This window comes from Excalfactoria chinensis, chromosome 2 (genome assembly GCF_039878825.1).
Source record: "Excalfactoria chinensis isolate bCotChi1 chromosome 2, bCotChi1.hap2, whole genome shotgun sequence".
NCBI lineage: Eukaryota > Metazoa > Chordata > Aves > Galliformes > Phasianidae > Excalfactoria > Excalfactoria chinensis.
In genome coordinates, this window is record NC_092826.1 from 55,765,765 (window position 1) to 55,790,710 (window position 24,946).

The 24,946-nt window shown below is 41.6% G+C and overlaps 1 protein-coding gene across 2 annotated transcripts in view; it reads right to left on the reverse strand.

Annotated features, from left to right (window-relative positions):
• Positions 1-11,116: 11,116 nt before the first annotated feature.
• Positions 11,117-24,946, reverse strand: part of ZNF516 (zinc finger protein 516) — a 101,549-nt gene continuing 87,719 nt past the window's right edge. For both annotated transcript variants that reach the window (XM_072330313.1, XM_072330314.1), the window contains exons 4-6: positions 21,111-21,215; positions 20,145-20,212; positions 11,117-13,573 (exon numbers count right to left, since the gene is read on the reverse strand). In XM_072330313.1, the coding sequence (XP_072186414.1) occupies positions 13,514-13,573; positions 20,145-20,212; positions 21,111-21,215 (233 nt within the window). In that variant the 3' untranslated portion in view covers positions 11,117-13,513. The remainder of the gene's footprint in view (positions 13,574-20,144; positions 20,213-21,110; positions 21,216-24,946) is intronic.

Consider the following 24,946-nt stretch of genomic DNA (forward strand, 5'->3'; position numbering starts at 1 on the left):
GAAAGAGATCAATTTTTCTGCCTCCACCACTATCCAGGGGCTCAGAATAGAATGGAGAAAAATTATTTAAAGATGCCAGTTTTGCTCATGGTGAAAGAAAAATCCCTTAAGAATATTTTTTAAAACAGAAATGAACAGCAATTCCCCCAATTAAAATAAAATAAAAAATCAGCATTTATGGAATGAGAAATGAGTCCTGTCTGATCATACTGGAGGAATATGTGCACTTCTGTAATACAAGACAAGGAAATGATGCTGGTGAATTTTGTCTGTGTGTTGTTGGGTTTGGGTTGTTTGGTTTTTTGTTGTTTTTTTTTTTGTTTTGTTTTGGTGTTTTTTTTTTTGCCCCAGAAAACCAAAAATAAAAAGGAGAAAGGGGAAGGGGAAGAGAGAGGCAGAAGGGGAAGGGAATAATGAAAAAGGGAAAGATGGGAAGGGAAAGGGAAAGATGGGAAGGGAAAGGAAAAGGGAAAGAGAAGGGAAAGGGAAAGGGAAAGGGAAAGGGAAAGATGGGAAGGGAAAGATGGGAAGGGAAAGGGAAATGGAAAGATGGGCAGGGAAAGGGAAAGATGGGAAGGGAAAGGAAAAGGGAAAGAGAAGGGAAAGGGAAAGGGAAAGGGAAAGATGGGAAGGGAAAGAGAAAGATGGGAAGGGAAAGGGAAATGGAAAGATGGGCAGGGAAAGGGAAAGATGGGAAGGGAAAGGGAAAGAAAGCAGTGGGAGCTGTGCTTTCATTAATTCCTCCCTGGGTTATGTCAGCAAACATAAAGAGATGCAGTGGTGATTGAGAAAATGGTTGTGGCAATTTGGAGCCGCATGTTTTGTGCCAGGGTCATCCCGACAGAGGTGCACACCTGCACAAAGCAGTTCTTGGTGGCAAGGCTGGGGTTTGCTTTGCTGATGCTGCAGAGCTGCTTCACAGATCAGCGGTGGGGGGGTTGGGGCAGGGGAGCACCACTTGTCATAAGGGCCCTGCAGTGAGAGGAGAGGACTCTATGTGCCTGCACACAGTGGGGTGCTGGGCTAAAAACGACTCTTCCTGACACAACACTGCTAGGACTTGGCACTTCTCTCTATAAAAATTATCAAAATCAAAATCCACCTAATAGATGAGTTAGACTTCTAACAACAGTCTGATTGCATTTCAGACATATTTAAGCAGAAAGCCTGAACAGCCAAGAGCCTGTCCCAAAGCTCTAACAACCCAGCAATCATTTCAGGGAACATTTTTATGCTATGAGACAGTTGTGGCACAATACAGTCATGGTGTTTGGGCTTGTCAAAACAAACAAACGCTGCTAGGTGAAATCTGCTGCACAAAAGAGCTAAACAAATTATGGGGTAGAGGCAAAATCGGCCACACCATCAGCATTCAAGACCTGAAGGAAAGAGTGGAAACTTTCAGGGTCTGAATGCAAGAGTGGGAAAGCTAATTGAGCACAAATGAAAGGATCTATTACGGCTGAAAGAATAAGGGAGAGTACAGGCAGGACAATCCTCTCATTTATGATTCAAATATCCACAGATAGCGTGGAGTACAGCTTTAAATACAATTTACAGCCTTGATTACAAATGACTATGTGCATCAACTTGGAAGGAATGCAAAGACCATGAGCAAGAGAAACAGGCTGCCTTGTCTAAAAGGAAAGAGAAGGCGACAAGTGAAGGCAGAACTCGGCTGGACAGTCAGAAGCAATTGGAATGTGTGGAATTATGAAATAGCGCTTTTAGAAACCTGAAGATGAACTGATTAGTGGCCAAGAAGGCTCACATTTAAAATAACCGAATTGCCCAGTGATAAGATTATAAAAGGAGATTTATGCCAGATAATCGCAGCGAGATCAGAGGAAAGGAAGCATCGTTCTGTCCCTGTGTCTTCCAAAAGCAAGATATAAAAATATGAATGCGGTAAAAATAATAAGTGCTGGAAATGAAGAGCAAGGATGGGCTCCTGCTTTTATGGGAAGCAGCAGCAGCTTTACTCCCCAGCTTACAGGAGATCTAAAACCACTTTCAAGCCACCCCACTTCTGAATTACTCTCTACCTAAAAGCTGCCCAGTGCTCACTGTTTTGATATTATTTATTTCTGTAATTCATACAATTATTCATTCACAGGGCTTTAAAATTCTAAAAACCTCACAAAATCTCTGGCATCCTTTGAGCATGTCAGCCACAGCCCCACGGAGGGGTGCATGCCCAAAAAAAGCAGTGTAACCTTCAGATTGCATGGGCTGTATCTTCTCAAGCTTGCTTTCCCACATCCACTTCAGGCTCCCAAGGGCATCATGTACCACTATGGCTAGCAATAGTCAGAAGAAGAAACATCAGCTTGCCACAAGTCACAGCTCAATTCTCACAGAGCCTGCCTGAAACCAGAAACTCATTGAAAGCAACTGATGGGAGTTACAGCTCGGCTACAAGCTGGTTATGTACAAGCAGAAGCAAGCAGCTGGCTAAATGCATGATTGGCAGACATCAGTGGCTGAGCACTCAGCCCTGATACTCACTATGGGATTACAGTAAGGATGCACAAATCTCTAGACAACCCTAAACGTGGCTCACTCAACTGTGCCTCTGTGACTGTTGGGCTCAGTTATCCGCAGTGCTCCACATGCTCATGGGTAAACCTCAGATTTAAGAAGCCTCCACTCCTAGTGCACCACGCAGCAGCCCCTCAACTAAACAACATTAGGGAACTGTGCATGTGTCACTGCAACATCACAGTCAGCTCCTGCTGAGCTGTCAGAATTGGTTTCCAAAATTCACAGGTCTTGAGAATGATGGAATGGCAACACCTACTCCTTCTCCCATAACCAAGAGCCACATTCCTTGTGACTCTGGGAGTCTGTGTCTGTGCAACAAGGAGGAAGAAAAGGAGAGGCATCTTGATGGCTAATTCAAGTCTATGGAGACTGCATCTGTGAGCCCAAAAAGTAACTGCACAAAGGACAAAACCAACATCTCCTCTGCTTTCCTCATCATAACCACTCATTGTAGAGGACAGTAGTGCAGGGGTAACTGTGTGCATTTTTATTTCTTTTGTAAGGGCACTTTTCTTAAGCAAGGCAGTTAACATGAATAGCCAAGCACTGCACCATTTCCCCACAGTTACTCATTTTCAAGGACATTGTTTGTAAAAAGAAAAGAGAATGAAAATATATGGCATGTGCTCCAGGTTTCAGACTGAGTGTGGAAGAAAATAATGGCCACACACTGCTATACAATTAGGTCTGTCTTGGAAAGGAATTATAGTGATATTTTTCTAAGCAATGCCAGGTAGTTTATTCACCAAATAATGAGACACTAAATGCATCTAAAGGTTCTTGGCAACTGGTAGATGCTTACCTTGGACTCCCTATTCCTCTCTTCAAGAAATGGTTTGCCTTTCCCAAGAGTTTTCCTAAGCAGTTCCTCAGCTGTAATCAAAAAGAAATAACAGTGGACTGAAGGTTGGTTAACTTACACTTGTTTAATGATACAGCTCAGGGAACCAGAAATGCACATGAGATGTTTCTCATTGATTTAGTAAACAGCTTCAGCTGTCAGACAGCCTTGCTTTCAAAGTCCATAATTCCCTTAAAACAAACAAACAAACAAAAATCAACAAAACAAAACACCTGTTGTGGTTAATTTCATGTCTGTCCAAAATCCGATTAAAAAAATCCACATTTTCAGCAAGAGCAACAAAGGTGTACAATTACTTTTACCTATGCTACAGAAGAAGAAATACAAGTCTCAGAAGCAGGAGAGCCTTTAGCAGCAGTGGCTACAGCAAAGACTGGCCAGAGCCCAGTATTGAGCACCACAGTAACCAGGCTTCCAATTGTTCTGAAGGTGAGCGAGGAATGGAAAGGCTGTACCTCAACAGGATTATGGAAGCCTTCTCACTCCACATTGAGGGTGAGTCTGTTCCATGGAGCGAGAAGAGGGACTTGAGTGTCCCACTTCCAACATCTATCCAAGCCCAACTGCCAGCCAAAGATAAAGTTGGGCCAGGAGGTCCATGGACACTCTTGGGGCTGTGTCATGCTCACAGCAAGAGACCCAGCCCAGCAAAACACCATATGAATCTTTCCATTAATCACTGGGGAAACTCAGTATATCCAGCCTGGCTGTATCCTTGTTCACTCTACTGCTCTGCATCGCTCCATCTTCAAAAGCTGGAAAGAACAAAACTAGCCTGGAAATGGCGCACCTCATATATATGTATCCATAAAGCAACATAATGAATAAACCTGGGGCTGCCAGAGACTGCTTATGTCAGAAGTGTGGGCTTCTCTGTTTTCCTCATTGCTGCAAGTTGGCTCCTGTATCAGACCCTCATGGTCAAGGACTGAAGCCAAAGTGCAGAGAAGCACCCAGTGGGTAACAGCAACCTAACATATTACAGAGGAAAGACCTTGCAGAAATACACCGATATGTAAATGTCAGCAGTTGGCAAATCAATTAGCCCATGTTAGAGGACAAAGCACATGATAAAAGAAAATAATGATTTTTTTTTTTTTTTTAAAAAAAAAAAAAAGCTTTGTATCATGTTTTACTTATGATTTCTTTTCCAAATATTTGGTATTTAAAATTAATACTACTTTGGTCATCTCTGTCCAAAACCTCTCCCAGTCACTTGAAGAGATGGCTAGCTACAGACAGCAATGCTAAATATCATTTGTGTGAATATAAATGGATAGCTATGTAAAACCCTACAATATATCCACTTAAGAGTAATTTTCTAGAATATTCTGCAAAATGTTAAACATGTCGAGCATTGTGGGGCTTCTCAAGAAGAGCTAATTACAATGCCCAAATTAATATTTGAAGAAAATCTTGAAGCAATGGCTCTGTTGTCATTTAAATATGTGACTATTGTCTTTATAATGTGCAAAGCATAATAACCATTTGTATATGCTCCAAGTGATACATTACTAAGTTGAACCTAGAGTTTCCCCTTCTTTTGTTATGGGTTCATAACCCTTCTGTATTATCTTCCATTACTCTATAGCTCGCTAATGCATAATTCAAGCCTCTCTTATTGACAAAAAAGTGTCAGAAAAAAAGAATATTTCAATGGCACTTTCCCACATAGATAGCATTGCATTCACTTCAACTGGCATCATTTCCATACTAAAGCCAAATCCCTTAAAGTATATTAAGTATCATTTTCCTTGTTTCTTTGGGGTTGATTCACTGGGACAACTACACCTGTTTACCTCCATCTTCTGAGAACACTTTATGGCAAGGCTGTTTTTTCTTTTTAAGACTTTTAGCAAGTTTCTTGCTAAAAGAACAAAGACGAGGAGCTAATGTATGACATCAGCTGCACACTAATCTCTTGGTTTAACCAGAGCTTGGCTTCAGAACTGGTGTCACTCTTTCCTCAGCTGCGTGTGATCACTTTGTGATCATTCTTCATTCCTGGTTTGAATTCCTTCCCTTCACAAAATAACTATGGAAATAAGCATACTTACAGTTTCCGTGCATCACTAACCGGAGGTCAAATTTGTTCTCATATACAGCTATGCAGTATGTAAAAATCCCACTCATGTTAATGCTGTTGCTTCAAATTCCCACAGGTGGGAAGAAGTTTGAAGTTTTCCCATGTTGGAGAAGCATGATGAGAACTCCGTGCACTTTTAATCCTTACCTCGCATTCTTCCAACAGTACAAAACTGACATGGAATCATGGATAAGCAGAAAAATTAGAAACAATAATTAAGTCAACTATAGATAGAGGGAAGTATCAAACTGAGCAAGTTAAGACTCACAAGTTCTTGAGCCTCCACAGACCCTGAGCTCAACGTCCCCCTTGTTGGAGCACTTTTTGAACACACAGAGAGGACACCATGCCTTTCTTCACAGATTGCTATAGGGCAGTGTGCTACTGTTCTCCCTTTAAAATGATCCAGCAGAGAGGTTGCCATCATATCCTCTTTATGCTGTCTGTTGTTTGCAGTGGGGCATACCACACAAGGGAACGCATAGAGTAAGGTTCATTTGCAGCTTTCCTACATGGCCACACATTTGTCTGACCTGCAAACTCCTGCTCTTACGTCTAAACTGCCCTTGTGGGCAGCCTGGACTCAGTTAGAAAGCCAGACTGCCTGCAGATCCCACCTGCCCTTTTGACAGGCAACATCCAAGATCCAGACAGTATTATTTGTTAGGTATCCTGGTTGCAGTAAGAGCAGATTGGCTGAAACCAGGTATGCTGGTGCTCATGCACAGGGCAAGCAATGCCTTCAGAGCACTACACATGTGCCCCCCGCACCACACGTTGCTGCACAAAGCTGCAAGTGGTTTGCCTTACAGGCAATTGGAAAGCACTCGAGCATGTAAGCAAGGTGGGCAGAGGGTGAATTTGCCCTCAAGCCCAGCTGAGAGTCACTTCTGCACAGCAACCTACATGCCGCTACACAGTACCTAGCACAGACACCTACCTAAAAGGACCTTTTTATAACAATGGAAACAGCAGTCTTACAAAGGAAGTTGTTCTGCCAAAATTAGTAACAAATATGATCTGAGGAGACCCTCCAAGACACATGGTATTCCCCGGAGTCACATTCACCAAACCACACAGTGGCCAAGTCAACATTTAGCCAGGCTGCTCCTTCCCATGCCATCTAAGCACTCACTTCCTTCTTGCAAGTTCAAATTCCTGAAGCACTGCAGCTCTGGCTACTACCAAAATCATTTCTCTCAACTTACATGCTTGCCTTCTAAGAGCTCGTGAAATCTTAGTAAAGACTCACTTTCTGCAAAATACTCAGAAAGTAAAATTCAAGAAGCAAAATTCAAGTGGGTTTAATGGTGTCTCCAGCTGTGTCTCATTTTAAAGACACCATTTATTTAACAGAACCAATGCAAAGAAGAAAGAACTCAGTTACTAAATAATTTAGTGTCATGCTCTGTAAAAAAATAGCAGTTTAGGATAGTAATGCTGCTGCTGCTTGAACTATTCCCCTTTTACTTGCCTCAACCTAAAAGCCATGTAATTTCTCACATCTTGTGCTCACAGATAAGAAAAAAATAGAAATTATTTAAGTAACTTTGCAGGGAATTCCTTAGATGTATCTAACCCTGAACACACTAAAAATTCCAGTAAAATTATAGGAAATGGAGTAGCCCATAAACAGTGTTCTAAGAGGTAAATCATCAGCCTCTCCAGCAGCAAGTAAAAAGCCTGTGTCATTTCTGATGCTTGCTTGCTGCCTGTCCTTCCTGCTACCTCAAACACCGTGGTGGTCAAATTGCTTTGTCCAACATAGTGTACAATGCTGAGCAAAGAAACTGATCTATAAAATCATCCATCAAATCATCCATTGGATTATCTTCAAGAATAACAAATGGTGAATTTGCTGAAATTTCCCTTAGGTCTGCTTGGATTTAACCCCGGTGCTGTGGACAGCCTAGCTAAGGAAGTTCCCACAAGCTTCCTGCATGTCTCTCCTGCCCATGAATGACCTCTGGCTAAATGCTAGGGAGCCTTGCACATGCAGAGGATGAAAGCAGTCTTGCCAAGAGCCTCTCCAGAAATCACCATCCAGAGTTACTCACCACACATAGGGTCCCCCAGGGATTGCTGGCACAGGTTCCCAGCTCAGGAGCTCGAGGCTGCTGGTTCCTCTCAAGGGATGGTGAGCAACCAAACACCTAATCAAATTTCTGCATAATCCCACCTTCCAGTTAGCAAATTTCCATAATTCTTCCACTGCAAAGAGCCCCAGAGCCTGCCAGCAGACCTACAATTTCAACATACATACATGTAATGTGTGTAATACTGCATCTGCAGCAGGCTTCTTTCTGACTGGCTCTCTAGTAATATAGTCCAGGTATGCTACCTACTTGTAAAGGAAACAAAAAAGAAAGAAAGAAAAAAAAAGAGCCTTATTTGGAGCCCAGCCACACATCTCCCATTTGTTGGCAGGGAGTAAGACAACTCAGCAAGACCCTGGCAAGGTTTTCTTGTCTACAGAAACTTTTCCCACCACTACACCATAGGTGCCACCTAGTCCATGATGCAAGAAACCTCTTATGGCTGTGCTCCATGAGGGGAAAGAAGAAGAATGTGTGAAACAGGAAAGTTTGGGAAGAAAGAGGCCAGCAACCCAAGCTTCATTTGCAGTGCTATCAGAACAGGCCTCCATAGGTGAGCCAGCTGAAGTGACCTTCCATTGCTGGTCCGTTCTGCAAGGGCAAACCCTGTGTTCCCACAGAACTGAGAATGCTTTCTAAAACCTCATGCAGGAAACGGTGAGTTTGTGACCTCCCATCACTGAGGGAGGATCTCAGCAGAAGCATTTTTGGAGCACCACCCCAGTACTCTGTGGCATGCCACAAGTTTCAGAAACCACCAGTGGCTTGGTCATTGTCCCAGATACAGCACAGCATGGCTGTGTCCCAGAAAAGTAACCTGGATCCTAGGAGTAAAATGAACCAGAACACCAGCGCCCCTTTTCTTTTATATCACACCAGAAAAAGAATATCCAGAAGATGAATTAAGTCATTTTCTCTCTTCTTAGAAAACTCTTCTAAGACCCTTGTGATACTCAGGTTGACGGTGATGAAATATAACATAGAGATTTTCACTTACGGAAAGGAAACGTTGGTACATCACATTTTCAAAACTCTTGACAAGTAACTTACCTTCGTAGATAACACTGATGACATAGGAACAAACAAATCAAGCCATCCAGTGTATCCAGCAGAACTAGTTGGCAATAGAAAGCAGTTCACAGAGAGAGTCAAGTGCATGGAGCCATCTCAGTATCGCTTATTTTTTAACAGCTTGAAGCATTCCCAGCTCTTTCCATCTAACATACTATGAGGCATCTTAAAATATTCTGGTTTAGAATGCTATCTGAATGTACCCTCGAGCATCCTCAAAGGATTGCTGCGGTTCAGTATCTGCTTAAAACACTATGCCTTCTTGCCTTTTTTTTTTTTTTTTTTTTTTTTTTTCCTCTCCTGCTTGGGGCTAGACAGAGTCTGCTTATTTCTTGAAAAGAGCAATATGCTTTTCAAAACCCCTTGGGTATTGGACTCTTCAGTCCAGCCTCGACTACTCATAATTATGGTCCTAACTGCAGTTCATGTCCCTTGCAATTTTCAAGACCTGTTCTAGTTAAGTTCCAGAGTTTCTGCTCCATACCCACAATCTTTTGATCCCTCATGTTATGGACTTTGCCTCTTTCTAGCAAGATTTTCACTCAGGAAGTTTTGGTGATTCTCTATGAACCTCTTGTTGTGCTGCTAGCTTCATCGTAGTCCCATCCTCAGATAACACATTTCATCTACTTACGTGAACTTCAGAGGGTCAAAACTTAACCTCTTACTTCCATGTGCTTTCTCCATCTCCTTTTTTCCTTTATGGCCCTGTGGCAATATCCACTTCAGTATTCAAACCCACAGAGCTGGGTCATGTTCATACTCTTGACCTCTTATCCCAAGCTACAAGCAAACTACCTCTCTTTCTGCCTGCTTCCTACTCCCAGTATGATATCTTTTTCTATATCTCTCAATAGCGGAAGTGTCCTTCATGTTGACTACTAACAGGTGATCAGATTTTTTTTCTATTCATGCTATGCCCTTTGTCCAACAGCTCTGAGCTAAAGGCAATTCCGTGGCACAACTATCAGTTTTTTAATAATTTTCCCCAAAATTGTATGAATGAATCTCAAAATAGGTTACATATATATATATTTATACATCTATAAATATATATATGAAGTGTTTTTCTCTAAGCACCAGGACCATGCAGGCACCTTGCTACCTCTTTTCATAGAACGGCTCAACATGGCACACATACTCTGAAGTGTCAGGCATGAAGAATGTATGTGCGCACTCCAAGACACAGCAGCACACAGTACCAGAGGTACACAAGGTGTTAGGGGCTATCACGAAATGGGCATGATGTCAAAGCTTGGGAGTCACTGAAGATCTGACAGTTAATAGCAGAAGACATTTTTGCACAAACGGAAGATGCTGTCATCCAAAGGATGATTTTAACTACTTTGCATATAAGCAGTCTTCTATAGGACAGCCGGGTGCCAATTTAAATTTAGTCTTTTCACTGAGGGCTTTAAGTAGTTTCCAAATACAAAACTAAAAACTGTTTTGGCTAAACTGCTTTCCACTCCATACTATGTAGTGACTTACTCATAACATAGTAACAGAAAGAATTTCAGGAATGCAAACAGAATTATGACAGTGCCATAGCTGACTACCAGCACAGAAAATGTTTCTCCATGTTCAACTTTTGGTCAGCCCAGGGTGCTCAGGACACAACACTGCTGTGGTGAAGAGAGGTCTTCCTTTCACCTGCACTTCAGCTATAATGAACCACACAACAACAGAGAGAGGAGTGAGAGAGAGAGAGAGATGGCAGATACACTGAGAACCTGCAGTGTAGATAATCAAACCCTTTATTGTCTAAGTTACATTAGACTTGCAACACCATAAAAACCTGTTAAGAAGAAGAAACAGTAGATTGGTAGAGGTAGTAGAAAGTCCCTGTAACAGTCATAAAAGGGCTTTTACAGGAGCGTGTCATGCCAAAGAACTTATCACGTCATTTAAAGGAGCTGATCAAAGCCCGTTGACTAAATAAATAAGGAACACAACTCAGTTTTAAATACTACGGCCTAACTAAAATAACAAATCAATACAATACAATGATAAAGAAAAAAGAAGAAATCATGGGAGTCGTTTCAGAAAACAGATGGTCTTTAGGGTTGGCTTTCTCCCACCCACTCTTATTTCTGGCTTAATTAAGAGAAAATCTCATTTCTGTGCTACACACAGCATATAATTATTTAAACTGATTTCCCCTACCGTTGTTCTTCACGTAGCTAAATCATGATTGTAAACTTTGCTGATTAGTACCCTGGTAATGGCGATGACAGCACTGGCTTCTCTGTCAGATATTTGGAAGAAAAGCTCCAGAAAAAAAAAAAAAAAGAAAAAGAAAAAAAAAAAAGAAAAGAAAAAAAAAAAAGAAAAGAAAAAAAAAAAGAAAAGAAAAAAAAAAGAAAAGAAAAAAAAAAAGAAAAGAAAAAAAAAAGCTTCTAGCTCTAAATGTTAACTAAAATTTTCTATATCAGCTTTCAAAAAAAAAAAAGAATTAAAATAAAAGAAAAAAAAGAAAGAAATTACAAATGTACGCTACGCTTTTGTGCCATTTTGGGTACACAAGAGTTTTTAATAACTAAAACACAAACAAACAGGCTAAGCAACTAGCTTCTGTGCATTCCTGAACCATCACCGTTATTTCCATTCACGGAAAACATGACTCAGAAAAGCAACGAAACAAAGAACAAAACCGAAAAAGAAACTAATAATAATAATAATAATAACAATAATAAAAACAAATGAGAAAGCTAGTGCAAACCCAAAATGATAATCATTAAGCAACACAGCAAAATATTTCTCTTTTTTTTTCTTTTTTTTTTTTTCTTTTTTTCTTTTGGCGTACAATGGAATGTGTCTATGCGACCTCCCTCAGAATAAGTTCACAGAACAGTTAATTACAGTCACTTGTAAGCATTTGCACAGGCATTCCTAACTACACCGAGACTTACAGAGAATTCTGGAATACATCTGGTGTAACGGTATAAGGAAAAACTAATAAAAAAAAAAAATACACAAGAGTTAATTTGCATCGTTGCAAGTGTTGCCATGTAACAGAAGCTGTCAAGTAATTTAAAACAAGTAACAAGAAGTACCCAGAACCAATTAACAACTAGATTTTTCTCTTTAAAAAAGCAACCCCTCCTCCCGCCACCCCCTCCCCCCACCCCCTCTCCACCCACCAGCACTGTTAGAACAGAAAGATCACGCTTTAAAGAGGTGGGGTTTGTTTTTTGTTTTTTGGATTTTTGTTTGCTTTTTTTTTTTTTTTAAACAAATCTTTGTGTCAGAAGCCCTACAAAAAACAGCACTATTCCGTTATTGTATTAAGTAAACTGTTGCTCTCACCTGTAGTAAAGGTTAGCATCATTTCTGTACATGTAAAATTATTGCTTTTTTTGAAAAATATATTTAGCATGCTAGGTTTTCGTTTGTTTTTTTTTTTTTTCTTTTTAATTCTATTTCCTGCCTTTACAAAATGTTACAATTAAAAAACAGAACAAAACAAAACAAAAAAAACCCCAAAACCTAGTAAAGCTTTTGCAAAAAATTCTCACAGAACGTTTTCTTTCAAGGCAGCAGTAACTTTTGATAATGCATAAAATTATATGTGCAAAATCTGAAAGTCTCAGAACTATTACCATCACACATAGTGTCACAGCAATAAGGAAAGGAAATATTTATATCTGTGGAATACATTTTAATTGCTTACACTGCACGGTTAACAACCTGTTATGTGCCACAACCCCACCTTGGAAACTTGCAGTTAAAGAGTTACTGTAGAAGAGGTATATAAAGCTTTCTTTTTTTTATCCTTTTCCCCCCCTCGTAACACCACCAGTGACCACCGCGTACAAGACACGACACATCGTATGAACATTGACCTGCCACCACAACAGAAGGACCTCGTCTTCTCGGAGCGTGGCTGGGCCCAGGGAGGAGGAGCAGAACAGCTTCGGGCTGAGGCACTCCGTGACGCCTTCTCCATTAGCAACATACGGATGGGTGGCGTTAGACAGCTGAGCAGATCTATTTATTTAATTGTTTAAAACGTGAAGACTTCCTTTGTGATCAGGTCGAAGAAAGTAGCCCTGTTACAAAAAAGGTCCTGAGAGTAAAACACAGAAGCCTGTTTTTCTTAGTGTTCAACTAGTTTTTCTTTTCCCAAACAGAATAGAAGCTTTTCTGTCGAAGTGTTTCCATTTCCATATTCACATACTATTAATGGTGCGCAGTCAAGAACAAGAGCACTAGAAATGCAAGTGGTCCCCAAACTGTAATGAAACAAACCATTGCAGAGTGACGGTCTTTCTCTTTAGTCCCTTTAATCCTTCATCAAGCATTGCTTTCTCAGCACCGAATGCCACCTTCTCCCCACACCCCCCTTCTTCCTCTCTCTCTCTTTTTTTTTAATTTGCTTTTCAGCATGACAGGCAGTGGCAGTTTCATTAATTAATACTTCTCCAGCCCTCGAATCCACTGCTGTTTTTCAAATGTATCAAATAGTCATTGTGAGCATCGGGGAGGTTTTTGTTACAGTGCTTAACTTCTTCATGCTGTCCAAATCACATAAAGTTTAATTTTTCCAGTGTCTCAAACTTCTCTTGATTAATATAGATGCCTCGTGCTGCCACGGCGCTTGCCAACTCCACTGTTTATTATAAAGGAAATAAGGAACCATGGGACTGATTAGTACGTCAATTTATATATATCTCGGGTAGCATCTTCATTTATTTCCCAACGACGAGCGGCGCGGCGGCACCCCCTGCTAGCAGAGTGTGGTGCCGCTCCCAACACTGCACATCGATGCCAGCCGAGGTGATGCTCCATGCTCTGCAGAGACGCCAAGATGCCAGCGGGGAGGGGGCTGCGGGGGGCTCCTGGGCCGGGGCTTTAGGTGCCCTTGCGGAGAGGCAGCGTGTGGGCAATGTCAGCGCCGGTGTGGTCTCTACCCTGTAGGAAGGAAAGAGGGAAAAGCTCATTCTCGCCTCCTTGCCTTCCCTACTGCACCTGCAACAAGCATCCAGCAAGCCCTTCTGGTGCTCGTTCCCTCTGACTAACATCACGCATTTGTCAGCCCCTATAAGGTCTTGGACAGACTAGAAGAGAAAGAAATGGAGCCGCTCAGAAATGTTAAGCACATGGAGCGATGTTCCCCCAAAGAGGGGTTCATAGCCCAATGAGAGCTTCAAAGAGGCTGAAGTTGGAGGTCACAGAGGCAGCTCAAGGAAGAACAACCAAATTCTTGTGTGGGTCTGTCAAAAGCTAAGAAGGCTCCTTCCTTCCCCTTGTCATCTTCCTTTGGGTTTTTGAGACAATTTTCATGAATAATTACCACATGGAAAAAATAGAAGGGATATTATGAAAATCAAGTGAAATTAAAGATAACATCATGAATAAGTGGGAGCCTGCAGCTCCCAAGAAAGGCTTTAAAATGACATTTAGAACATCACTGTCGGAACAATGCAGTTTACAATCTTGATCCTAAAACAACATGGCAAGATTAATCTTACATAAATGCACTATCCTTAAGCTAAAGTCTTGATGAAGCGAAACAGACCATTTTAAATTAATGCAACATAAAATACAGCACCCATGTAAAATCCAAGCGCGTTTCAAGCTGTGCCTATGGCAGCCCTAGAAATAGCTGAAGAAAGCCCAGCTCTGGTTGACATAATGTATTAAGTGCATCTCTTTTGTTAATAGATTTAGAAAATTCCTAATTAAACCTGGCCCAAGATTCATGACATTTCCCAGTCAAAGTTTGGTTTAAGTCGGAAAGATTTGCAACAAAATTAAAGAAAAAAAAAGCCGCTGTACAGACCGCAGTATATTTGAAATGTAGGAAACAGTAACTGAATGAGAGATGTGATAAAACTTCCTTAGTTGGATGCTGAATTTCCTGCAGTAAACTAAGAAAGATGCTTTACATTTTTGCACGGCTACATCATGCCTGAGAGACAGAGCCACAATTCCGAGTGGAGGCATTAATCATTAAAACCTCTCTCATGGAACCAGCCCCACGGATATGGGGGAGCATGGCAGGCTTCCTCCCAGCTGTAGGAGGGGGGATAGAGGGGGGACTGGCACTTTGTTGTGGTTTCCCTGGGGAAGAGCTGACAAAGAGGGTGATAGGGACTGCTTCTTTGGGACAGCCATCCTGTGGGCAGCACACACCCACAGAGCATCAAAGATATGTGAAAGGGAAGATTTATCACTTTTCCTCCTGGCAGGGATGCACAGAGGGTCAGGGATGTCTCCCCATTGTCTTTCTTGGCATTGGAGAAGTCCTCCTCCTCAATGTGGAAGAAGGCTTTCCTGCAGCAGCACTAGCAAGAAGAAGAGCTGAAGGCTTTAGTGTTCAGCTGAAAAACTGCAAATGGGAGCTCCTGGAGAATACCAGAAAAAGGAAGGCAACAAGAGCCTTCCAGAAACCACCTCACCATAAAGGAGGAGGCTGAAGGGTGGTGGAGGTGAAGATGACGGCCCTGGGCAGGAGCCTACCTTGGTGCACTGTTGTGCTCTCCATTACACCAGTAAAAGGTATCTGAGCTTTCTGAGGACAAAAGTGTCTCCCTACATCACATCCATGCCCACTCATGGTAAAAGATGGACATCCCCCAGTTTCAACCACACGTAGTGGGATCAAGGACAGATTTTCCAGTAGGTCAAAAGCTATCGCTAAGCCTTCGGGTTTGTGATGTGTTAGCGAGGCAGTCAAGTTCTGAATCAAGTTTTGAGCTTTTCTGTAGAGGAAATATTCAGCTTCCATGACAAAAGCTGTTTCTGTACTGAGTTTTAGAGCATTACACCATTTAACTAGAAAAGGAAAAATTAGTCTGCGTGCATTTTAATGTATTGGAGATAGATGATCGCATGACATCAAAATAAATTACAGTGATCATTTTGGACCATGGACATCTTTTCAGTTTGTTGGCAAGGGTATAAGACTTACAGCAGCTTATCCTGTCTATTGCATTCCTAACCTGGTGGGCTCCTGGCACATGCATATTACTCAGATTCCAGTACAGCAGGCTCCATGATTCCTTGATTGTTTGCATTATAATCTCCATATGTATGAACGAGACAAATTAGGTTGCCATTTATTTGTTCATTATCTATTATTTTGATTAATGGAATTCTTGTTCTCAGAATAACTATTTAAAAATAACATTTGCAATAATGAAGACTGAACTATTAATCATGATCTTTAGAAGAAACTCAGCAAGGAACTGGGGCAAGACATTCCGTATGAACAAATGTCATAAATAGGACTTCTAACAGGCAGTGCCAAAACTTCAAATGCAAAAATAAAAGCCCAAACACAACTCTAACAGTTTAAATAACTTTTAAAAAAGTTATTTTATTTATTTTATTTTATTTTATCTTGCTCCCCCCCCTCCCTCCAGTTGATTAACTAAAGCACAGGGTTGTGCTGTAGTTGGCCTACAAGCCTGTCAGAGATAATAGAGGTCCCCAGTCTTTCCTCCAAGTTTCTTTGCAACACCTATTGGTTTTTCAATGATGGTCTCTTCCAGTCTATCACTCATATTCTAGCTTCTTACATCATTATCTTATGTGGGTATTGAGCACTACAATCAGTGTATTTAAATAGACATAATGGAGAAAGTTAAAGCTCATGGGCTCCTTAATGAAGGTGTTGTGCTTTTACCACAAAGGCTCTGCTGTGTCTCTAATTCTTTTACAGAATAGGAGTGCCACTGCCTTCTGGCATGTGGAAAGCTTCAGCCACAGGTATCCATGATACCAACCGTTAGCTTTCTTTCCAGGCCTGTAGCTTTCCCATGACCTTCTGTGAGTAAAATAATGCTTTTTTGGACAGGGCAAAGGTTAGAGTTTTGGGGGTTCTGCTTGTTTCATTTGAGCAAAAAGAAAACCTGCAGAGAGAGCTCCAGATTCTTTGGCTCCAGCACTGTAAACATGCTTCACATACATGTGTATTCTCAGTTAGAGAGAATGTTGCTAACCAGCAGGCTATGCCTTTTGAAAATCCAATTACTTGTCCTTTAAAAAATTTTAGAGCATATTGTTTGACACAGCAGTGATAAACTATATCCCTAAAGTGGGATATGCTTTTATATGTTTTTAAAAATGATTAAGATAAACATGAGGCATTTGCATTAGAAACTGCCACCGCTGATGTTAGCATTTTGCAAAAGACAACTCTGGACTGATCCTTGTGCTACTGAATGCACTTGGGAGCTGGGTTTCTGGCTGCAGTGCTGCAGCATCAGGCTGTTCCTCTGCAATGATTCCACGCTTTAGGAGAGCTTTGCTTCAAGAGCTGCAGTGGTGTTGAGTTTTGTGCTGTAGCAGGGGCCCTTCCAAAAGGGAGCCAGCTTTTGTCATGCTACATATAAGCAACTGGAGTGTGATTTCTCGGAATTTGTGCTTACTAAATCAGGTCTTTTGATGCTGGCTAGTGTATTCCAAACTAAAATACATATTCATAGTGGATAAGTAAGCTTAATTATGGATATACTGGGATATTTAGCATTTATAAAAATATTCAGAATATTCAGTATGTTTACTATGGCATCATTTCAAGAGGATCCGCAAGACTTTGCACATATTGCATTGACTTGGGGTATACTATAAGCATCTTTTGTCCTTTAGATAAAGAAGACTAGGAAATATTCTAGAGTTCAAGAGAAAATCATTTGGTGGAAATTTTTGTAAAGCATTTGGGTAGAAGAGAATACAGAAATTAGTAATACGAGATACAAACAAAATGTAGGAAATAAGGTATTTATTTCATTGATATTAAATGGCAAAGCATGCAATGCAGACTAATGCTGACATGACCAACATTAGGTGTACATGGCCCTCTTTACACACCCCTATAGGTGGCCTACTTTTGAGCGCTGCTGAACACCTGCATCTCCTCTGGGTGGTTCGTTACCCTAAAGTAGGTTTCCTATTTGAACACCTAAATATAGACTTAGCTGGTTCACTTTTGAAGAAGCCTTGCTGTAGACTCTATTTTTAACACGTGGAATTAAAATTATTCCATGAGAAAACTGCTACATAATGCAGCACTGTTGTGACCTACTGTGTTGGGGAATTTTAAAAGCCCTACGTAACTTTCTTTTATAAGGGAAACCTTCAGAGATGATCTTCTCTGACTACTGAAGGGAATGGGGGAACTGTGAAATACTAATATTAATATTTTTACTCTTTAGCTACTACTCAAGGGAAGATATTTCACCTGTAAGGAGGAAACGTTATGTAAAGTGAATCATTTCCACTTAATGTTAAGAAAAAAAAAAAAAAAAGCCTCATTCTAAAGCTACTGAACGTGTTAACTATTGTTTCTTGCTTGAAGCATGTGCGTGGCACTTCTGTAACTTGAACTGACTTTACACTGTAAACGCTCAGGAATAGATCTGTCCCCAATTAAGAAACAGAATGAAGACACGGAGTGACAATTTTTAAAGTGGGAAATTGTAATGTTACCAGAGTGCTGCAGGCATTGTTCCTGGTGCAAACTACTTCCCGTGCTTCTAAAGGTCCCTGCAGCTGTGGGTAGAGACAAGCGTATTCCCTTGCTGAAGCCCGGGGACTGTGCAGGTGGAGGCTTCTGGGGGAGTGCAAAGCCTGCTTGTGATGAGAACAAGGAAAACAGCAGACAACCGAATAATCCTAACTGACACAGACACCGACAAACTGAGACAAAGGCTGATACTGAAGAGCAAACAAGACAAAAGGAACGAAACTGTCTCACAGAAAAGTGATCACACTGCTGCTTCTGTGGAAGAAACACTGATGGGGAAGAAAGAAAGTGGTTCACGAGCCCAACCTCTACCCGCTATTCTAGTGCACTGAAAGATGCCGTAATTTAAACAAATGATTTGAAGACAGATTGGTGTGGACTGAGTCTGCAACAGCAAACTACATTTGCTGTGGAAGAAGTTGGTCAATAAATTCTGGTGTAGCAGGTTACTAAGATAGGGTTATGAGTAAATTGTTTGTTAATAAATGCAACACAACTTTTAAGAAGAGTCCAACTTAGTTGCCACATCTCTTTTTGGTAGATATGGCCATTAAGTTTTTGGAAATATATTTCCAACTGTGATCTTACATAGTCTTTTAGAGCAAGATGTCCAAAAACCGTAACACTGCATCTAGAATTTGATTTCAACTATGTAAGAGACAATTAATCAGCAGGAAAAGATAAAGGAGCATTTTCAAGATGTTTGTATTTACTAAATCTACATCACTAAACTGATGAGAACCAAAGAATGGCTAGGCTAGTTTGCAGCACTGCAGTGTTCCACCCCAGCATATTCTTCTTCTAAGAGGGATGTCCTTGCACAATTTCATGCATCATAATGGCAGCATTTTCATCTAGTTCTCCAACCAGAACAGAACTTAGCTGCTACTGTCCCATAAAACCAAAATGAGTATTGCCCAGAACAAGTACTTGAAAACTTTATGAAGAGAGCTGTTGGCAGCTTTTAAGACAGGCCAGATATTCTGGTGGCAGAGGCTGAGTTCCCAGAGTAGCCTCCAGGGCAAAAAGAAGCAAGCGTAACAGAGAAGACATGAAGGATTTCTACAAAGGGTGCAGAGCACATGAACTAAGCAACATAGTGGTGCCTAGTGAGGATAATTACTGTATATATTGAAACAGCTCCTCATCTTCATGAAGGCAGGACTAGTATTGAGCTCCATTCTCTAAGCATGGCCATAATCATCTGTAATTGCTTACTAAGAGATGAGAGGAAAATCATAAAAAACTGTTTGTAGTAAAATATTAGAAACACAGAAGGAGTGAATGATGTTGGAGGCAGTTCCATATGAAAGAAAACTGCCCATGAGAATGTGCCCTGAAACCCTCCTGCCAAGCTTGAAGATGGAATGAGAAGGCTCACATTATGACTGTGATATCCAAAGATGTACATATATATATATACAGTATATGCAAAATAAATTCAGTTTAATGGCTTTCTAAGTAATAGATTTCTTATGCATAGTTCAGAGTGTTGAGAAGTGTTTGTTAAGACAGGAAACATTCTGAAAACAGGAAAGCAACACCACCTCAAGAAGTCCACATAAAGTGGGAGATGAGCCTTTGAGAGGCTAGATACTGGATGTTACAGCAAGAATACTCTTCAGAAAAATACAGTCTAAGTGCTAATTGCATTGTTGCAGCAGAAAGCATGTTAGTTGTAAAAGCAAATTATACCTAGGAATTCTTTAAATACCATCTCACTATTTCATATCACAGCGCATTACAGAGCTGTCTATCCCACCCACTCTCCGGTAAGCCAATAACATGTTTATTTAAACACTAACTACCTGATCCACAATTTACTGACTCCCTGTGTAACAGACATTGACAAAACGCTTAAAAAATTTAAGAGCTAAATATCAAGCAATGCCATCATTATTATTTATACATGTTATAAAACAGTCAGTGCTTTACTGATGAGTATCACCGTCCAACTTTTTCCCAGCTACCACATTAAAAACCAAACATCCAATTAATTGTAAAACATACTTGTTTTGGGGCATCTGCGGAGGTGGTGTGAACTTCAGTACCTCGGAGTCCATTAGACTCAAACACCACTGTGGGAACAAGGGGGCTTGTTAACAGATGAACATTCAAGCTTCGTTAGTGTGTGTACATTATTTGAGACCATTACAGATTAACCACGTTCAAAAAAAGACACCAGCTACTAGCCTGTGGCCGGAAAATACCAATTTACCGTAACACTTACTGTAAGAGAGTGTGCTAATGGCAGCCTAGGGCCACTGCCCTTTTTAATTCAGACTTCAGCGCTGAAGAAAGCAATCACTGACAACATTAATTATCGGTGTATGTGTAAAGGGACCCTCTTCTTGCATTACTTACCATTTGGCCTCTGTCATTTTGCATCAGACTGGCTTATGTATGCATCATTCACACTTCTCAGAGAGAGCCCGCTAGTCTCACTGTCTCGTGCCATGCTCAGGAGGCAACGATACCACTGGCTCTGGCCTCCCCCAGCTCAGCAGAAGGCTGTGCCAGGTTAAAAACCTGCTGCTGAGGGCTGCTGATTTTGGGACTGACCTGTCTGAGGGAAATCTCGTTTCCCACCAAAAATGGTCCTGTCAACAGCAATGATGAGGCAAAACAAAGCCTTATGTTCTGCTGAAAGGAGTACTTTGATTTCAATTTGTGCTGGTGGCAACGGAATTCATTAGCATATTCATTTCTGAGTACCCTACTCTCTAATTAAAATAAAACATTTGCAAACAGACTTATCTTAAATGCATTGCAATTTTATGGAGTTCGGGCAGGGATCAGGTAAGCAATATCCAGAGAACAAGAGCAATAGTCGTAAAAATAAAAACCTGTATATTAGATTTAGGTATTGGAATTACCAAGGTTAACGTGGCACGGGAAGCGTAATTCTTGGCATTTTGTCAGCTGAATCTGAAAGAAGGCAAGAGAGAAAGGGAGAAAGCAAGTGTGAAAATGTACCTGTGTGGGACCTCTGATGAGTTCTGAGGTGACTGGGTTGGTTAAAGCATTTTCCACATTCCCTGCAGACGCAGTCTCCTTGGCGTGTTTGTGTCCTAAGCATCCCTGTAGTTGATAGGGAGGAGGGGAGGGAAGGAGACAGGGAGGGGGCGGGGGGAGAGGAGAGAGGAAAGTTGAGAAGAAAACATTATGCCAGAAGAAAACATCATTAGTATGTCTAATGTGTCATTATGTGAGACTACCTTCAGGCCCTGGATGACAACTGTCAGCCTTCATCTAGGCACCGGCTGACAGGCCAGGCACACACAGGACTGCAAGAATGCATAAATTACATTGAATTAAAAAATGCTCCCCATGATGTGCCCGCACCAGGACTGGCATGTCAGGTGTGCGCTTTTCAGAGCAGCTGGATCCACTTTTCAGCTATCACCCAGCTTTGTCAAGCAGTACATCAGGCAAATCAAAGTGACTCCAGCGTGGCGGAGACAAGTCACATGGATAATAGGAAGTGAGTAGGACCAGAGCCCGACTGTCCCCCCCGGGCGGCAATACCTCAGAGACAAATGCAGAGTGAGTGGAGCCATCACAAACTGATCAAACCTTTAGCCCCTGCCTACCTGCCTGCCGGTGCTGCTTTGACCCCGGAGCTCCAAGGCACAGACGAAAGACATCTGTGAATGAAAGTGTCATTCCGGACATTTTGAGCTAGTCGGGCACAGCAGTCTTCCTCCGGCCCTCGGTAAACATGTTTTCTAGGCCATTAGCATTTGTGGAAAACCGCTCAAACCTCTCCTTTTTCTCCAAAGGTCAGTTTACAGTATCTGACTTAAAGGGCTGGTCTTTGTCTTTTTGCTGCTGATCAAAAAAGACACATTTGACTTTTATTGGGCTTTAAAAAATAATAATAAAAAGAAAATGGCTGAACATCATCTTTTCTATTTTGGTAAAGCGCCCTCCTCAGAAGGGAAGAGTTGATGTTTTCATTTGCCACTGGAATACTTTGGCTTTTAAAGTCATTCTCAGGGGGTTGTCAGCAGAAATGAAGTTTGAGCTTTTCTTTTGTTTTGCTTTGCTTTTTTCCCCCCGCCCCCTCCCCCCTCCTCTTACGGCATTTTAGAAGAGTGAAACTGTGAACAAAAACAGTGCCGGTGAAGAAAACAAACCGACAAACATATACTGTAATCACCTGCAGGATGCCAGAGGGCCCATCCAAAATACAGACTGCTGTACCTCAAAATGAATGGAAAAGGAAATAGGCTGCCGCTTACTGTGCTTGTATAACACCAAGCATCCTATGATTGCTTTTACCATAACATGGATTATGAAGAAACTGCCCTGGCTAAGGAAAGAAAAAAACAAAACAAAACCAACCAAACCAAATCAAAAAGTCCTATGGCTGTTTTCTACTTCTATAATAGCACCTCCTGTAGATGGCAGTACAGTCTACAGAATGTAACTGAACAGCTACATCTCCAAAAAGTTCCTGGCAGTCAAAAATCAGCTCGTGACCTAGGGACAAATCCAGACCTCTGTCTCACATACACAAACCCAATGGCTCCCTGAAGCACAGGAGACTCAGGTTTCTTGGCTGTCTGAGACCTCTGTGAATCACAGAATCACAGAATCATTTGAGTTAGAAGGGACCATTAAAGGTCACCTAGTCCAGCTCCCCTGCAGTGAACAGAGATACCTACAGCTACATCAGGGTGCTCAGAGCCCCCTCCAGCCTGACTTTGAGTGTCTCCAGGGATGGAGCTTCCACCATCTCTCTGGAAAACCTGTTCTAGTGAAAGACAAATATTCTCTTCTCCAATTTCTTTTTGTATTGCCACACACTCTGAAGCAGAAAATGTTTTTTTCTGCTATCAAGTACAGCAAAGTCTGTCCTGTCTTCTTGTTTCCAATAATATGAGCAACCACCACAGTAACCCAGTTGCGTTCAGAAACAGTGAGGCTTATTTCATCCTCCATCCACACACACAGCATGTGTACTCTGGTGAGCACAGCTCCCCACAATAAACACAGCTCCCCACCCAGGAATCAGGGCATTAGTAACAGGCTCTGAAGCAGCCCAAAAGTTGTCCCAGCAGTATTCATGGAAGCACACTTCCCATCTCATGTTTTTAGGAGCGAAGGCTGAGAATTACACTCACACACACACACACACACACACACCCCAGCAGTTACTTAATGGCAGTTATCTCAAAACACAGGTGGAAAAATGGAGATAGCTTCGAGGTATGATTGCCATTGTTGTATATCCTAAGGACACCATAAGGCTTTTGATACCCCAGAGCTTTGTGATCTGGGCATCACTGCTGCAAATAGTCCCACGAGTCACCATGCAGGGCACACTCTCTACACGTGACCAAAAGATGCTGGATGGCTGCAGGTGTCAGCAAATTCAGGTAGCTGAGGGTGACCATGTGAATGGGAGCTGCTGTGAGAACAGCTCTCAAACCTGCCCTCAGAGGAGCCCCAAGGAAGGAGTGCACCTGCCACCATAACCCCTCCTTTCCAAGGACCACAATTGATGTAAATACCGCCAACAAAATAAATAACTGCTGTGATGTGTAACAATAAGATTTTCTCTGTGAGTGTTCAGGAAGTTCGGGCAGCATGAAACAAACCTATTCCAAGCACAGAAGGCTTGCGATTGCAGCTGCGTAACTACAGAATACACAGTTTTCCAAGGACGTGTTGGAATAAACACAAATGTAAAAGGAACGGTCCCAGGAATAAGCCAAGGATCCACAAAGGAAGTTAAACCCTGCACAGTCACACACTAAAATATTCCAGCATGTTTCAAGGTGAGGACATACTAATGCCCAACACCCAAATAAAGTCTATCGGGAACATTCAAACAGGAAAAAAAACATGTGACTGTGACAAACAGATTATCTGTCATGGGTTAACCTAAAATCTACCTGCACCCATGACAGGGGTATAGATGATGACTTTATCCAAGTAGGATTTTTCATTGTCCCTTATGTCACGACTGCCATATTCACATTGCCATATGCAGATTTAATTGTATGCTGCATACTGACAGAGACTCAAAGGGCTCAGCCTAGGACTATGTGTTAGTTCAGACGAGGTTCATTTAACCTCCTCTGTTTGCACCTGGGAGGCTCTCGTTCCTTTTGCCTGCAACAGTTTTTTTATGAGGGCTGCTCTGAAAGTAATGCCTCCTATTTTATTATGTTGGCCCACAACAACAGAAGCGGATGTTGGTGGTATGGCAGTAGAGACTGAACCTTCCCACCAACATCCCATTACATATCATTGCCGTGCGGTGGATGGCAGCACAGGAGCATTCTGACACAATGGCATCTGACAAGGAAGTGCAAATGGAGCAAAGGTGTGTCACTGAATTCGTCCATGCAGAAAAAATGGCACCTATTGACATTCAATTATGTTTGCTGGACATCTTATAGAGACCAAACAGTGGATATGAACACAGTGAGGCAGAGTGTGGTGCATTTCAGCAGTGGCGACAGCAACAGTGGGTCACCTCCTCTGGTGCAGATGTTTACAAGTGCAGCGTGCAGCCTCTTGTTCATTGCTGGTGAAAATACACAGCTAATGGTGGCAACCATGTTGAAAAACAGTGTTTTGTAGCTGAGAAAACTTGACTGCTGTAAAACACTTTGAATGGAAGAAGAAATGTCAAAGCATAGATAGACACTAAAGTACTTCCAGTTAAAGTGTCTTTGGAAATCAGTGCCCAGCAAAAATACAAAATAAATGTAATAAAATCCCTCTCTTTAAAAGCAGGTAAATTGAGACCTCCTTAGAAACCCTGTCCCTATTTTTACTGTGCTCCAGTGTTCCTC